This window comes from Cydia splendana, chromosome 13 (assembly GCF_910591565.1).
Source record: "Cydia splendana chromosome 13, ilCydSple1.2, whole genome shotgun sequence".
In the NCBI taxonomy this organism is placed as follows: domain Eukaryota; kingdom Metazoa; phylum Arthropoda; class Insecta; order Lepidoptera; family Tortricidae; genus Cydia; species Cydia splendana.
This window is the reverse complement of record NC_085972.1, coordinates 6,536,588-6,552,857: the sequence shown is the minus strand read 5'-3', so window position 1 is coordinate 6,552,857 and position 16,270 is coordinate 6,536,588. Positions and strand designations below refer to the sequence as shown.

At 38.0% G+C, this 16,270-nt stretch overlaps 1 protein-coding gene across 1 annotated transcript in view; it reads left to right on the top strand.

Moving 5' to 3' along the window:
* The window catches only part of LOC134796418 (metabotropic glutamate receptor 2-like), a 328,723-nt gene that overhangs the window by 292,817 nt on the left and 19,636 nt on the right, over positions 1–16,270 (top strand). Inside the window, exons 10-12 of the mRNA XM_063768622.1 lie at positions 5,324–5,457; positions 12,742–12,908; positions 15,117–15,275. Of these exons, the coding sequence (XP_063624692.1) occupies positions 5,324–5,457; positions 12,742–12,908; positions 15,117–15,275 (460 nt within the window). The remainder of the gene's footprint in view (positions 1–5,323; positions 5,458–12,741; positions 12,909–15,116; positions 15,276–16,270) is intronic.

Below are 16,270 nucleotides of genomic sequence, written 5' to 3'. Positions count from 1 at the left end.
GCAGGAGCAACAACATACTCTTCAAGCAGGTCTCCAGGGGCAACTATCGCTGGCTCAAGGTCGGAGAGTACCTGGACGGGGAGCTACAGCTGGACCTGGACGGTAAGAGCTGGCGCTACAACATACTCTTCAAGCAAGTCTCCAGGGGCAACTATCGCTGGCTCAAGGTCGGAGAGTACCTGGACGGGGAGCTACAGCTGGACCTGGACGGTAAGAGCTGGAGCTACAACATACTACACTTCAAGCAAGTCTCCAGGGGCAACTACCGCTGGCTCAAGGTCGGAGAGTACCTGGACGGGGAGCTACAGCTGGACCTGGACGGTAAGAGCTGGAGCTACAACATACTCTTCAAGCAAGTCTCCAGGAGCAACTATCGCTGGCTCAAGGTCGGATAGTACCTGGACGGGGAGCTACAGCTGGACCTGGACGGTAAGAGCTGGAGCTACAACATACTTTTCAAGCAGGTCTTCAGGGGCAACTATCGCTGGGTCAAGGTCGGAGAGTACCTGGACGGGGAGCTACAGCTGGACCTGGACGGTAAGAGCTGGAGCTACAACATACTCTTCAAGCAGGTCTCCAGAGGCAACTGTCGCTTGCTCAAGGTCGGAGAGTATCTGGACGGGGAGCTAAAGCTGGACCTGGATGGTAAGAGCTGGAGCTACAACATACTCTTCAAGCAGATCTCCAGGGGCAACTACCGCTGGCTCAAGGTCGGAGAGTACCTGGACGGAGAGCTAAAGCTGGACCTGGACAGTAAGAGCTGGAGATACAACATTCTCTTCAAGCAGGTCTCCAGGGGCAAAATTATTTTTTTACAAATGTTATTAATGACATAGTTTTTCACTACCAACTCTTATTATGCAGTCGAATTAGGAATCTCCACTTTTCTAAATGACATAGAAAATGCTATTTACGATAATTACCTATGCTTGTTAAAACTCGTACGTACTCATACTGGGTTGTCCATACATTAACCCGTGGACAACGGAGACATATTTAAAGCAAAAAGCGCATCTAAATTGAAAGCATTAGGGTTCAAAATCGAATGTGCTTCTATAAACGCCAAACAATTAAAAAGTAAGACCCCTCTCTCATTAACAACGTTGCATCGTTAAGAAGAAAAATTGCTATCGCTTTTGAACGTCGCGCCGTTACGAGTAAAACAAAAAGTCACATTTCGTTATTTGGAACGGGAAAATGGTAAAATACGCGTGTATTTCTTGCATGTTAATGAAGCCAATTGGACTGTTATTAAAACAGGTTGGACATTATTTTTGGCACTGTACCGTAAAATGGGGTGAGTAGGGACGAAATTGAAGTTCAAACCTGGATAATAGTTTATTTTTATATGTGGCACATTGTTTATATACAAAAAAAGTGTTCCGGATGTATGAATTTTAGTTTGTCAATGATAATTTGTAGTTTCATTTCGTCGGGTGACAAGCAAAAGTCACTAACTAACATCATTGAAATTATTGTACAATAAACCGGGTTACAAGTGTAATAAAGTGCATTGTTACTTTAATATTTTGATAGTACTTAGTCAGTTTTGCTTGTCACACGACGATTTCATAGTTTCAACGATAAACACATAATAGTAGGCAATCCCAGCTCACCTCATAGTTTGGGGTGAGGAGGGATTTCCTACTAAGGTTTTGAAAATTGTTGTATCGACACTCTGGGATTATGAACATTATAATTTAGCTTGCTTTGTTATTAGAATATATAATTTACTTACGTAGCAGTAGCCCATAAAAACCAACTCACCCCTCTGTCATCCCTCCTCACCCCATTCATAAACTGCCCTCGTCATCCCTACTCACCCCATTTTACGATAACTAAAGTTAGGGTTGCCATACGTTAGGATTTCCCTTTTTTGGTCCTTTGTCATTGCGAGGGGATTTTTTTATGATATAGGAGCGAAACGAGCACGAATCGCTTGATGGTAAGCGATTACCGACACCCATGGACACACGCAACACCTTTGAGATCGGATGGGAGTACGCTCTTTTCTTGATGGTTTGAGGACCTTTAAAGGTCCGAAAATACCGCAGGCGTCGACATTTGATTCCACAGCGAGTGTCAAGGTTTTTTAGAAACCTCAACTAACCATTTTAAAGGCTAGCTAAGGTCAGAAGTGGGCAGAGGATAGGGAAGGTTATGCTGTAGTATTGTAAACCAGAGAGAGAGAGCACGAATGGAACAACTGCCTATTGGGCCAATTTTAGGTTCAAAAAACACCTCAAAGTTTTCTTGGCAAAAAAAAGTGTTTCATAAAGTTAAAAGATAAAAAAATCTTCGACAGAGTTGGGAATATGATTCATATGATCGTCTAGGAAAATGTCAAGATATTCCATTTTTAGGGTTCCGTACCAAAAAGGTACAAAAGTAACCCTTATGCACTGCGACTCTGTCCGTCTGTCCGTCCGTCTGTCAAATCGCTAAATATTTCGAGAACTACTGAAGCTATCGATTTGAAATTTGGAATGGTTAAGAATAACGCTAATCCAAACACATTGGAAGTGTATTTTTTTTTCATATGGTAACCCTACCTAGGCTAGTTGTAAGAATTCAATATACATAACAAAATAACTTTTGCGAAAAATGAAATCAAATTAATTATGTTCTATTCTCTTCTACGGTGTACGAATATGGCGGACAGATATACGACGTCACTGAAGATAATTCAAAAGCTTTCCTCTATCCTCTTAATATTTGCTCTACAAATTAAATTGCCGTCCTACTCCTGTTTGCACACACTCTAGAGAATCTAGATTTATCCATGCTCTGCAGAAATGTAGCTCGGGTGCACTAACGTTAACAGAATCTGTAGAAAAGTGTGAACACGTCCTATTCGATAAATGGGAACCAGATAGTACATAATTACCATAGTATAAGGACTGAAAACAGTAATCTAACTACTAATACTTCGGCATAATTCCCGTTCCCGAAATGTCGGACGTAAATGACTGCTCGCCCTTGCTAATTCAAAATAGTTGTGCTTTTGTAGTAAGTATCGTCACATATTGTTGCAGCTCCCTGCGCTATTGAGATCGCGTGATTAACACGGAAGGTTATAGATACTATCCCGTCGAGCTTGGGCTCTTTAGAAATGTTACTGGGCATAGAAAGCCAGCTATAATAGTTATTTGGTTAACAATGGGGCAAAGTTGTTGTGTAACCCCTTGTGCTAACCCAGGCAAGAAGAAGAAAAACCAAGAGCGTAGCACGTGATTCGGAAAGTGGAATCTTTAGCGCTGCGAAAAGGATTTCAAGGCACGACGGTTAAGCTTAATTTGGTACCGAGTGAGACATATTTTATTTTACCACACCCACGCAAGGAAAATACTATCTGCAAAACATGATCCGAATGACGAAATCAAATCCAAATGAACGCTGGTTAATATTTATAATTCATCCCTTAAAAGTCGAATCCATCTTCAAAATATGCTTCATTTTACTTTGCCACTCTAGTGAATAAATAGCAAACTTCCTCATCAGTTTTTGAAAAATAAAGAGATTCTTTAAGAGCTGGTTTGGTGAAAAAGTTTCCTAGAGAAAAAGAACCTATAATTTATTCGACAAAATCTTTATTTTTTGTCTGAAGTTATACTACTCTTTTTATTTCTATTCTGCGATTACTTGCACTGTGTAAAATTGTAAATGGATAGTACGTTCCACTTCATAGAATCGAAGTGGTTCAGGCACAATCTTGGGGAGTAAAAGCCGTATGTTTTTACACTTTCTATTTTATTAGAAAATGGTTTCCTGTATGCTCTAGGTTTCTTTCAGGAACGTGTAAGACAGATAAAGTACCTACTAGAGTTAGACCAAGAAACGTCTGAAAAGATTTTGATAGCATACGCAGTGCAAGTGTTATTTATACGTCATATTTTCATAGAAGTTTGACGTTTAAAATAGCACTTGCACTGCGTGTGCTATCAGTATCGTTGCAGACTTATCTTGGTCTAACTTTATTGTAACACGGTTGCAGCTACAATCTACTCACTGTGGTTTTATTGTCAGTGAATGTTCAGCGTTGTTGCGTCTTTTTAACCGACTTCCATTTCATAGAAGGAGGAGGTTCTGTATTCGGTTGTGGCTGTTTTTTTTTTTTTTATGTATGTTCATCGATTACTCCGAGACCCGTGGGCCGATTTGAGTAATTCTTTTTTTGTTCGTAAGGAGGTACTTCCAAGGTGGTCCCACATTAATCTGGTGCTGATAATGGGATCCATGAGGAATTGAGGGAACTCCTCCATTTTTAAATGCACATGTAGGGTGATTTGGGTGTTTTCTTAAGCAACTCGAGCATTTTCTCTCGAAAACCACCAATTTGATGAAGTGGACCTGATGATGATGATTGTTTTGATGATAATCATGACGATTTCTTAAAATGTACGACGTTCAGTCAGTTACAGTAAACATATCAGTTAGTAACGCATATACTTAAAAACGGATTATATTTTATTTGAAGTCGGTTTTCTTTTTTTTGTAAAAGTTTTCAATACTTTTCTTTCATCATTAATACTCGTTAGATATAGCAAAGAGGTTTTGAAATAGAGAGTTACTGTCATGGTAATTGGATAGTAAGGGGGGCGAATATCACCAAATAACGCGTGGGGTAGATGGGTTTTACCAAATATCACGTAATTTATTTTTAGCAAAAATAGTGTAAATTGCGTCAAAATAATATATTAAATTACAATATGTTTCTAGACTAAAATATGACAAATCTGATACAACCCTTCAAATACTACATGTACCGTAAAATGGGGTGAGTAGGGACAAAACTGACATTCAAATCTCGATAACATTTTATGCAAACTTGATTTTATTAATAAATGTTCCGGCCGTTTGTATTTTAGTTTTTTTATGATTTTAGGTAGTTCCATTTCATAACTTTAACGATAAACACAAAATCCCTCCTCACCCCATAGTCCCTCGTAGTTGGGGTGAGATGGGATTTCATACAAATGGTGATTTTGAAACGTTGTTGAATCGATTTTTTTTATTATAAATATTACTATAGCTCCATTTGTAATAGGAATACATTATTTAGGTAGCAGTAGCCTTTAAAAACCATCTCACCCCCCTGTCAGCCCTTCTCTCCCCATTCGTAACCCGACTCTCCTCGCAATCCCTACTCACCCCATTTTACGGTACCTAAATTGTGTTTTATCAACGCATTTATACTCAACACACAAATTTTGGAACCAAGGCTACTTTCACGACATTTCACCAAAGAAGAAACATCGCACACTATTAATGGACGCCCCCTAAAAAAAGAAATTAATTTAAACTTTTTTTTTCGTTCCAACAGAAATCCAATTCAAGTTGGACTCCCGTCGGCCCCCCGAGTCCGTGTGCAGCGCTGAGTGCGAGCTAGGACAGGCCAAGCAGTACGTAGAGGGAGAGAGCTGCTGCTGGCACTGCTTCAACTGCACGCAGTATGAGGTAAACATTCCGTAACACCATTGTAACATGTCAGAGGCTCCTTCCCATGTTAACATTATATGTGAACATAGTATTGTTCTATTTTTAAGACGGTTAAATTCCAAAATTGTGTCTCACGGTTATTGAATACTTCTCATATCTCAAGTAGGCCATATCGTCTGAAATTCTAGAAACAAAATTTGGAGAGCCTAGTCATTTATAGTCATTGATATAGAATAAGAACTGGATACCCAATCAGCCGCATAAAATGGCCCCGCAAAAGTAACGTTAAAACAGATCACGCGTTACTTTTTCGTTTAGTCTTGTATGGACCGCTCAAATGTGAAGTTGTCAACAATGTCGTAAAATGGTCGTAAAAATATGCAAAAATAACAATGATAAAACAAGGAAAAAGCATGGAATGTATTTCTTTTGGTTAGTTCTTTGGATAGCATTACATAATTTATGTAATCTGGTGGTAATTTCATGGTTTTGAATAAATTATTTTGTTAGTACCAAAGAAGGGATGTGAAGGAACAAAAATCTAATGAGTCGATGTGAGGTCAATATATTTTTATTTTTATATGGAATTCGTAAGATATAATATTATGTTTAAATTCAAGATTTCCAAGAAAACCTATGCGACGTGCAGAGTGGACTGCTATTATAGCAAGAGATAGGGGTGATGCAGTTTTAAACAAGGCAAAACGGCACTTGTGCGTTCGGCCCATTTCCCTGTTTCCGACATATACACGACCAATAAGGGCTTACATCGACTAACTGTAAATGCTAAACCTGTCTGAACACAGTGACAACCACAGGATTTTTTTGATAAAGACCATAACCAATCAGTACCAGTAGCGACCTAAATGTCCCCATGCACTATATTGCAAAGAACGAAAGTGCAAAGAGTATTATGTAGATCTAAAATACACATTTATTTCAAGGAAAATAGTATTTTAAGACGTATACTTACTTATTAAAAAATAAATTTGTTTTATGATAACTTACACGGGTTGTTACCATGAATAAATTTTATTTGAACTCCCGATCAAATTAAATTTGTTTCATTTATTACTTTGGTTTTTCTGTACAGTAATACCTATTAAAATGTACCAAAGGGACTCCATTCGTTCATTATTCTCGTTTGACGTTGTTTGACGTAAATACAATGGTGACGTTACATTTAGTGCCATCGGACTTAAAGTTTTAACAGTGTTGGTACTAATGTTTACAAATTTGACACTTAATGCTTACGACAGTAAGTTCTTTTCTGTACAAAACATTTATCTTGACTCAAAATTTACGTAAGCGTTTTTATCATCAATGCAAATTTGCCGCTAATGTCATTCTGACCCACATTTTGTTGACGTTTTTGTTCCGCTCTGTGTGTCTATTTCTAATATTAAGTCAGTGTTTATAGTAAACCAATACATTAAGATACTTACTCATAACATAATTTGAACTTTATTTCGATGTCATAAAGCTTTATAGTTTAAAAATCTGTTAAAAATCAGTTTGGTTTCTTATGTTTCAAGTGCGTAGACTCGTATTTCGCACGTCATCGTAAAATGGATGAATAATGTTTGTTTTGGTTAAAATATTCTATGCAAAATTGAACCATATTATAAGGAATTAAGAAAGGGCGGGGCTCTACAATATGTGCTCATATATAAAAACAAAGGCGGTTAGAATAAAAAACTGAAGTGTCAATTCCATAGGCGTAGAGAAATAGTTTAGACCACACCCAAAAGTAGGTCAAAATGGACCTTATTTTAATTAGGAAATAAGGTGTAATTAGTGACAGGACTGTACGAAATTATGAAATTCAGTATTGGTTATTAGGAAACCAATGACGTACAAGGAAGTGGGAAATAGCTGGGATTTTGGGATTATGGTAGGGATCGATGGAGTCCCTTACGAGATCATTCTTCGTCGCCTTCCGCAAACCGTCGGACGTCGGTTCTCTAGCTAGGTCTATCTAGGTTACCTATATTGTGTCCTGACCTGGACTTTGCTAGTTTCTCATGATGCTGGTAGAGTTTGGATTGGAGCATAATGTTGTGTAATTTGTTGTGGGGTTTTACTTGAATAATTTTAGAGAAGTACATTTAAATGTGTTAATTTTAGTGGGTTTAATCATTTTAGTGCTGTTTATTGATTTATGGTTCAGACAAGTGCTAGTATTTAATATTGTACTAGTAAAGTTTAAATTATAAATCAATAGACTTATTAATATTGTAAAGTTAGTATTGTTCATAGTGGTTTTGTAATTTTTAGTGAATTTTAATTATTTATTGATTTGTGGTCAGACAAGCGCTAGTGTGTGAGAACATACTAAGTGAAGTTTAAGTTATAAATCAATAGAGTCTTAAAGATTGTAAAGTCTTGAGTTGTTTCCAGTGAAAATTAATTAGTTTGTGATTTAATTGTGTTTAATATATGTAGTGTTTTGGCCTGGTTTATTTTAGTGATATTAAGCACTGAAATGAACTTGGTTGGAATACTCTATATATTAATTTTAATTTAGTTTAGTGAGTTGTTTCGTTCATACTTATGGGTTAGAGAGAACTAGTTCCGATCCAACATAGTGTTGGGGGGTTAGTAAGTTGTGCAGGTAACCTAACGGTGGCAACTACAGCGCAGATTACTAACTTGCGGTGTTTTTGATAATATCAGGTGGGGACCTGACAGTTCCTGCATTTATTAAGACAGGGTTACCCCTTAGGATCTGGAAGATTTGGGTTGTCATCTAGACTTCTTAAAAAAGCCAGATTCTAGACCAATTATCCCGTATCTATATACTTATATATTCACTTTTATATTACCCTTTCCGGCTATATGTCTTCTGTCCCAATCCACTGTGTGGACATATAGCTAGCACACGAGGAATAGGGTCTAGACTAAATCGAGCTTCCTCACTCGTCTTAGTTAGCTATATCATAGAAATTACTCATTGCACATCGAGTAATTACGCGAGTAAATTAAATGTGCATCCCAGGATGCTAGTTTTCAAATATATCGGTAGAATAGTTGGATAGATTAGCTGTTAGGATAGGTTTTTTATTTATCAGGTCTAGGGCTTTTGTAGGATTGATCTAGATTTATAATTTTAATATATCAAAGCCATTAGATATTTACAGTAGGTAGCTAGGTTCCTTTTCGATACATTTATGGCTATTTTACTGTATTTGTTGTTCATTATTATGGGTTTATGGGTTAACTTCAGTTTAGCGTTAGCTAGGATGTAGTGTGGGATTAGGGATTGTTAGGATTTTATTACATATATTTATTTATGACTAATTGACAAACTTGACATATTGACTTATGACATGACTGTATATATTTTGTCCCTTGTAACGCTACTGGTAGAAATATATTGTGGGAAAAACTAAAGTTAATAACCACAATATAATGTAGTATTGTAGAATCAGTTTGCTTACAAAGAAATATTTGTTTTGCCTGTCCCTTAGCAGTTTGTATGACGATTACATTCTGTTTTCTACAGATTATCTGTGATTTTAACACTTGACCTTTAAAAATATAAGGTCATATATTATCATAAAACCTTATTTCAATGAGTGATTTATCCGGGCTCAGATCAAGCCAGATGCACGATCGTAGAATATTATGGTCCGAAAGTGTGATTCAAGTGACTACAGCTAAAGTTTGGATAATATCATTTCATTGTATATTAAAATACGTATACTACAAAATTACAGTATTCTGGAGAATTTGAGTGGATCAAATACAGCTGCTCTACTACCAGTATTTTGTTATGTTAAATTGTCCCTTTGAATGTCCTCTCATTATTGACGAAAAATGTCACAAAATAATGACAGGGTCGAATGATGGAATAGGCCTGTCATTATTAAAAGATGTCCCTTCTGGACCACAATATAGTTCCTTCAGAACTGGGGCGGGGATTCTGACCTGCAACTGGATGATGATCACGGGTGTCGCGGAGGCGGGGCGACATCTATACCCCAAAAACAAAATATTGTGACATTTATTAGTAATTGTACTTTGACCAACTGACTATTACATTTGACAGACTTTACTTACATTTGACATACTTTACTGACAATTTAACTATGACATTCTACAGACTTATTTGATTTTGACATACTTACTATTGACTTATTGATTACATCTTATTACAGACTTAATCTGATTAAGTCAAAGATTACTATAACCTGCAATGATATTTCTTATTACTCTGACATAATTCACGGTTTAATAATTATTTAACTTTATTAGCATAACTCTTTCCTATTATGCGAAAAGGATTTCGGTTACTATTAGCGGTTACGACGAAGGGTCCTACATAAACACTAAACGATCATTTGGCCAATTTACTGATCCAATTCAAGATATTAACTTATTTAATTAGAATTTATTTAGGTTATTTGCATTATTTTATGATAACTAGTAAAGGTAATTACGGATTGCGGTATTTTAAAGGGTTTTTAGGATTTTAGATTTTCTTATTGGAATTTTTAGTATTTTAGGCAAGCCTAGGTCTAGCTAAGTAGGGGTAAGTTAGGGTTATTTGAGGAGAGAGGTGGGAGATGTTACACCACCCCAGAGTGCTTTAAACCTTGGGGCCCGATTCGGATTTTGAAATAGACATCTATTAGATATCTTTTAGACATCACCAAGATACGATAACGATATGTATAAGATCTAACCTGCCAAATTTGTCATTTGCACGATTTTGGAGATAATCTTGAACGATTTCCACAGGATATGACTTAGAGATCCAATTCACATCTAATAGATATCTTACTCTATCTAACGTAAAAGTGACATTGGTTGCCCGAATTGCGCTGCAAAAGAGAACTAGTTGATAAGTATCTAAACTATAACGTATCTAGAATGGATCTAGTACGTGTCGTCTCTTGTGAATATCTTGAAGTTCGAATACGGCAGTTGGTGTCCTTGGTCAGTGGCGTAGCTAGGCGTGGGCGAAGCGGCGCCTAGCCCACGGCCTCACACTCAAGGAGTCAACCCTTTTTAGGGTTCCGTACCCGAAGGGTAAAAACGGGACCCTATTACTAAAACTCCACTGTCCGTCTGTCTGTCTGTCTGTCGGTTTGTCACCAGGCCCATGCTCAGGCTCATGAACCGTGAAAGCTAGACAGTTGAAATTTTCACAGATGATGTATGTCGTATACGGCTATAACAGCAAATACTAAAAAGTACGGAACCCTCGGTGGGCGAGGCGGTGGGTGGGTCAGTTGGGGTAAGACAAACATAGTTTATTTTACTCGGGGCAAGAGTAACAGTATAAGGATTCCCTACAAGTGTTACTCTTGTCCCAGTGTTTCGTCGGTTGAGAATACGTTTGTGTCATATCCATTTTTGGGTAAAATATTTTTGTTTAATAACAATAAATTCCTAAAATAACAAAAAATATGCTATAATAGGGAATATTAGGCAAAGCTCTGCGTAGGTGGCACCTTTGTGGCACATACAGTAAACAAACCACATTGACACATGGCCTACCGCGAAACAAGAAAATCGAAATTTCGTTATCTAATCTCTCTATCACCCTTGCATATTCAAAGAGGCAGATAACTAAATTTCGATTTTCGCGTTTACCGGTAGGCCCTTGTTAACAAACCGCCTTGATGCATCAATGTTATATTTTATTGTCTGTGAAAACTTGTCAAAAAACAGTTTAAGGCACAGTATGTATAAGTTAGTCTATGAATTTACTGAGTCGGTAGTGCTGCACTCTGGCGGCAGAACATTGCAGTAATATCCCCTATTGACATTAATCGGTTTTTGAAAAATATTATTTTTCGAATACGTTGTGGCTTATCCGCATTTTACTATAGGATAATTATGGGTCTCTATTGTTTCCCAAATAGTTTTAAGTCATAATGTATTGTTTGTTCGAATCTTCGTTAGTCATACATAATTGGTTTTTCTCAGAAACGCGTAACTTTTCAGGATTACCATAAAACAAACCTAACCTAACCTAACCTATCTATAGAATAACCTTACGAAAATCCTGAAAAATTAACGGTTTCAGTTTTATGACTAACGATAATATGACAAACAATATATTATGACTTATAACTTTATGGGAAACAAAGGGACCCCGATAATTACACCATATTAACATAAAATTATCACAAAAGTGTGACATATCCAACACTTTTGTGTCATATCATACATTGTACGTTTAACATTTACTCATCAAAAACGGATATGGCAATAAAAAAATGCATGTATTTCATGATTACCACTATATTCAAAATATTTGTATGGTACTATAAATAGTAAACATATGTGCCTAAATGATAAATAAGTTCAATAGGTATTACCTAAATGTAAAACTTTTCGAAAAATATTTTTTTTGCTTCTTTTCGCTCTCGTGTAAACCAATGTAAGTGGCGTATGGCACAAACGTATTCTCACCCGACGGTATGTCTTACCCCAACCTGCAAGCCTATTATAAATCGCTTTATCCACATTTATCCACGTGATAAAACAACTGTCACTTTTTAACTCTGCGGGATAGAAAGAGACGGACACCGTTTTATCACGCTGTCACGTAGACAAATACGACCATCATATCCGTATACTGACCTTACAAACTTCCGCTCGTCTAAGTTAGCAAGTTATTCTATGGTCCCTTAGCGACTTTTTATACGTGCATAGAATATTTCCGCCTTGCTCGTAGTTTACGGTAAATGAAGACTTAACGACCAACACAGCACTACTCCCTGTGGAGGCAAGCTCATTTAACAAGTTGTCTCTAAGTTCTTATAAAAACTTTAAAAAAATACCACGTTCCACTCTCACAATAGTTTTCCATGTTTTTACGGCATGCAATGTTGTTACATATTTGTGTTTAATCTTTGTTTTAATAACTTTAATTTGGGATCGCCATTTGACATATTCAAAATGCCACGCACACAACATCATTGATTCATTATTACTAATATAAGCGATCAAATATAAAACGTACTTCAAAATATAAAACGACCTACCTTTAATAGCGTAACATATATAACACTAAGGCCCACTTGCACCATTCCACTAACCCGGGGTTAACCGGTTGAACATGGAGTTACCATGGTTACCAGTACAATTTGACACTGGGTTGACGGTTAAACCGCTTAACCCCGGGTTAGTGGGATGGTGCAAGTGGGCGTAATAAGCGTTATAAAGTGCTTTACACGACACGACTCACGACTCCTACAAGCTGAGGGCTTTTGGTAGTTTTGGTTGTAACAAATTTAAGTAGTTAAAAAATTCACACATACCTAACCTTTTCTAATTTTCCATCAGATACGTTCACCAGAGGTCGAGACGGCGTGCGTCGTATGCAGTCGAGGCACACTACCCGACCCTACTAGGACGCACTGTATGCCAATACCTGAGGCATATCTGCGGCCCGATTCTGCCTGGGCTATTGGCGCTATGTCGTTCTCTTCTGTTGGCATCTTGGTCACAGCGTACGTATTGTATTCGCGGGGTTATCCTATCTCACCCTTTATGCACACTGCATGATACCCTAAGCATATCTGCGACCTGACTCCGCCTGGGCTATGTTGGAGCTATGTCATCCTCTTTTGTTGATGGTATCTTAGTCAGCGTAAGTACGTAACACACATATAATCACGCCTATTTCCCGGAGGGGTAGGCAGAGACCACGGATTTTCACTTGCTTCGATCCTGACATACCTCTTTCGCTTCCTTCACTTTCATAACATTCATCATACACGCTTACCGGTTTAGGGTGCTCTTAACTTGGCCTTTCTACAGGATTTCCCCGATCTGATCAGTGATCAGAGAAAGACCGCCGAGGTCTACCCCTTCCAACTCCCGTACGTACCCGCTCCAAGGTACATTTCGCAGGTTTGTATGTTATGTTACACACACCACCTGTATGCCTACTTATATACCACATACCAGAAGTATATCTGCGACCATTTTCTTGTGTGCGTCTTGGTAGGTAATTAGGTATACAACATTTAGTTCAAACACCGAAACTAGTTATAACTTGAAATCGCGTCGAATGTCTGAGCTTAAGCGGGGTAAGTTTAGACGTTTGTGGCTAGGCTATGCTGTTCGTATCTCTTTCAAAATTCAGGATGCATTTTGGTGTTGGTCTGTGGGTTATTTAAACTACCAAACAATTCACCTAGGGACTAGGAAAGATGACAATCGTCCATAGTTAGAAAACGACGTGACGTGACTTTTAGTAGCATCTGTCATCCCGATACCTTTATCTATTCACTAGCGACCTGCCCCGGCTTCGCACGGGTTAACAAATTATACACTTAAACCTTCCTCAAGAATCACTCTATTGATAGGTGAAAACCGCAGGAAAATCCGCTCCGTAGTTTTTGAGTTTATCGCGAACATACAAACACACAAACAGACAGACGCGGCGGGGGACTTGGGGGGGAAGGTGTAGTGATTTGGCGTTTGTCGATGTGCGATTGTCATCTGGCTAGGTCCTCAGGCATTCGATCTTTACGGATTGATCTCATTTTTACACGACTGCCCAAACAAAAAGAGTGTAATGTTTTCAGGGTTCATGTTTGTATGTGATTTTCTTTATTCCACCATAACTTCTTAATGCCTTAACCGATTTAGATAAATGATATATCATTAGAATCCTTACGTCATCCCGAGTAACATAGAGTAGTTTGGGATGCCACATGCGTGGACACCCTTGCGCCGTCCCATCTTCAAGGAACATCTAACAGAGCTGGTGCGGCCGCCAACGCGGCTGAACACCTCAAGCGGCGCAAATATGCAGCCATTGATTCTGGCTGCATGTTTGAGCCGTTTGGGGTGGAAACCCTTGGGCCGTGGGGTCCTGGCGCCCACGGCATATTCGCCGAACTGGCGAAGCGCCTCGTGGAGGCGACGGGTGACAAGAAGGCTGGCTCCTACCTTGCGCAACGCATTAGTATTGCCGTCCAGCGCGGCAATGCCGCCAGCCTTCTTGGCACCCTGCCCAAAGGCACGGAACTGGAGCCAGTTTTTTATTTATAGGTTATTTTAGTTTATAGGTTATTTTAGTTGTAGTTGTAGCTTTATGTAGTTTTTAATTTTAGTATATATTTTTTTATTTGTTTATATTACATGTATTTCTTGATATACCTAATTAGTAACATAGGCTATGTGACGTCATAATAAAATCAATATGGCGGACATAATACATAATATTGCGTGTTGTTTAGAAAAAAAAAACTTGCAAACCTATCGAGTGGGGCATCAAAATGAAGAGCTTTGAAAGACGATTTTAAATATATGTGCAACATACGCGTTTAAGTCTTATTTTGGAATAATAAGGATTCACAAAATGTGTTAAGAAAAATAAATCCTTCTAACTTATTTAGTGAGCTATCAAATGAAAGGGTTTTTACCGCTGATCATAAAAATATATACAAATCATATCCCTTCAAGTGGCGGTCAACCCGTGAATGGTCGATGCGAAAACCAGTAAACTGTCATCCACCATTTATTTTTAGCTTTTCAGTTCGCTTTAAAATTCGGCAGTCGTGTTTATAATTTTTTAATTAATTTATTTTTTTCATAGGTAAGTACTCATAACTCGTGCGGCATCTCGCTTACTTACATTTGGTGAGAGCGAGTAAAAGAAGAAAGACAGTTGCAGCAGTCTCTCATAATTGAACCTTCACTTTCAGTTTTGTGTGTGGTGTGTGGGTGCGACACAGCTCGACGCCTGTCGTCCGCGCGAGCGGGAGGGAACTATCTTACGTCCTGCTCGCCGGCATACTGATGTGCTACCTCGTCACCTTCGCGCTGGTCTTCCGTCCCACGGACATCCTGTGCTCCATTCAAAGGTAAACTAGTTGATATTATACCTGATCGACTCTTAAAGTATTATTGCTCCAAACTAGGGGTTTACAAACTACTGCCTGAGGGATGAGTCCTGCTCGCGAGCCCTTACTTTTGCCCCGAGAAAACCCTCCGCGTAAAACTATTTTACACTGAAAGCAAAGTTTTAAGATATATTTAATGGAAACTTGAAAAAACATCAAAGTAATATTGAAGTAATTTTTTTAGAAAAATGCTCGTCTATGGACTACGGAGCCTGTCTCTACTAATATCATAAATGCGAAACTCACTCTGTCTGTCTGTATATCTGTTACCTCTTCACGCTTAATTTGTGGCGCGAGGAAGAACATAGGATAATTTTTATCAACCGTCATCATCATAATCATCATCATTATCCCACGCAGACGAAGTCGCATGCAAAACTTAGTACCTAGGCCTATTAATGGAATATCGGTCATTGATAATAATACGATTTTTACGTCTTACTGATTTTCACCTTAGCAAAAATGTATTTATGAAACAATCTATTACCTAAGCTTAATTACTTAGTTAATCGTTAGATAAATACAAATAGCAGTTTCGATATAACTACCCAATCCGCCATCCCCAATCTCGTTGAACCAAACCAACGCCGCAGTAAAGATACTAAGTCCGCCGGACGGGACAGAAACCACTTTAAACTTTCCCTCGCCATCTTCAAGTTTAAATCGAATTATGAATTGGTTATTTACTTAATTTCTCGTGTAATAAAGTTGGAATAAACATGGGCTTTACTGGGATACTAAGGGACTTTAAAATAAAATGTTCCCCTAGGGTAAAAAGATAGTTTAAGTGTGAAATGTCACCTAACGTACGTACCTAACGTAAAATGTTTAAAAGAAATGGTGTCATACTGTGCATGATTGGAGAAACATGGTCTTAATTTGTTAATTAGGTATTTCATTAAACATAGGTATCAAAAACATAAAAGACGAATATGACATTCAAGTTTTAACGCGCA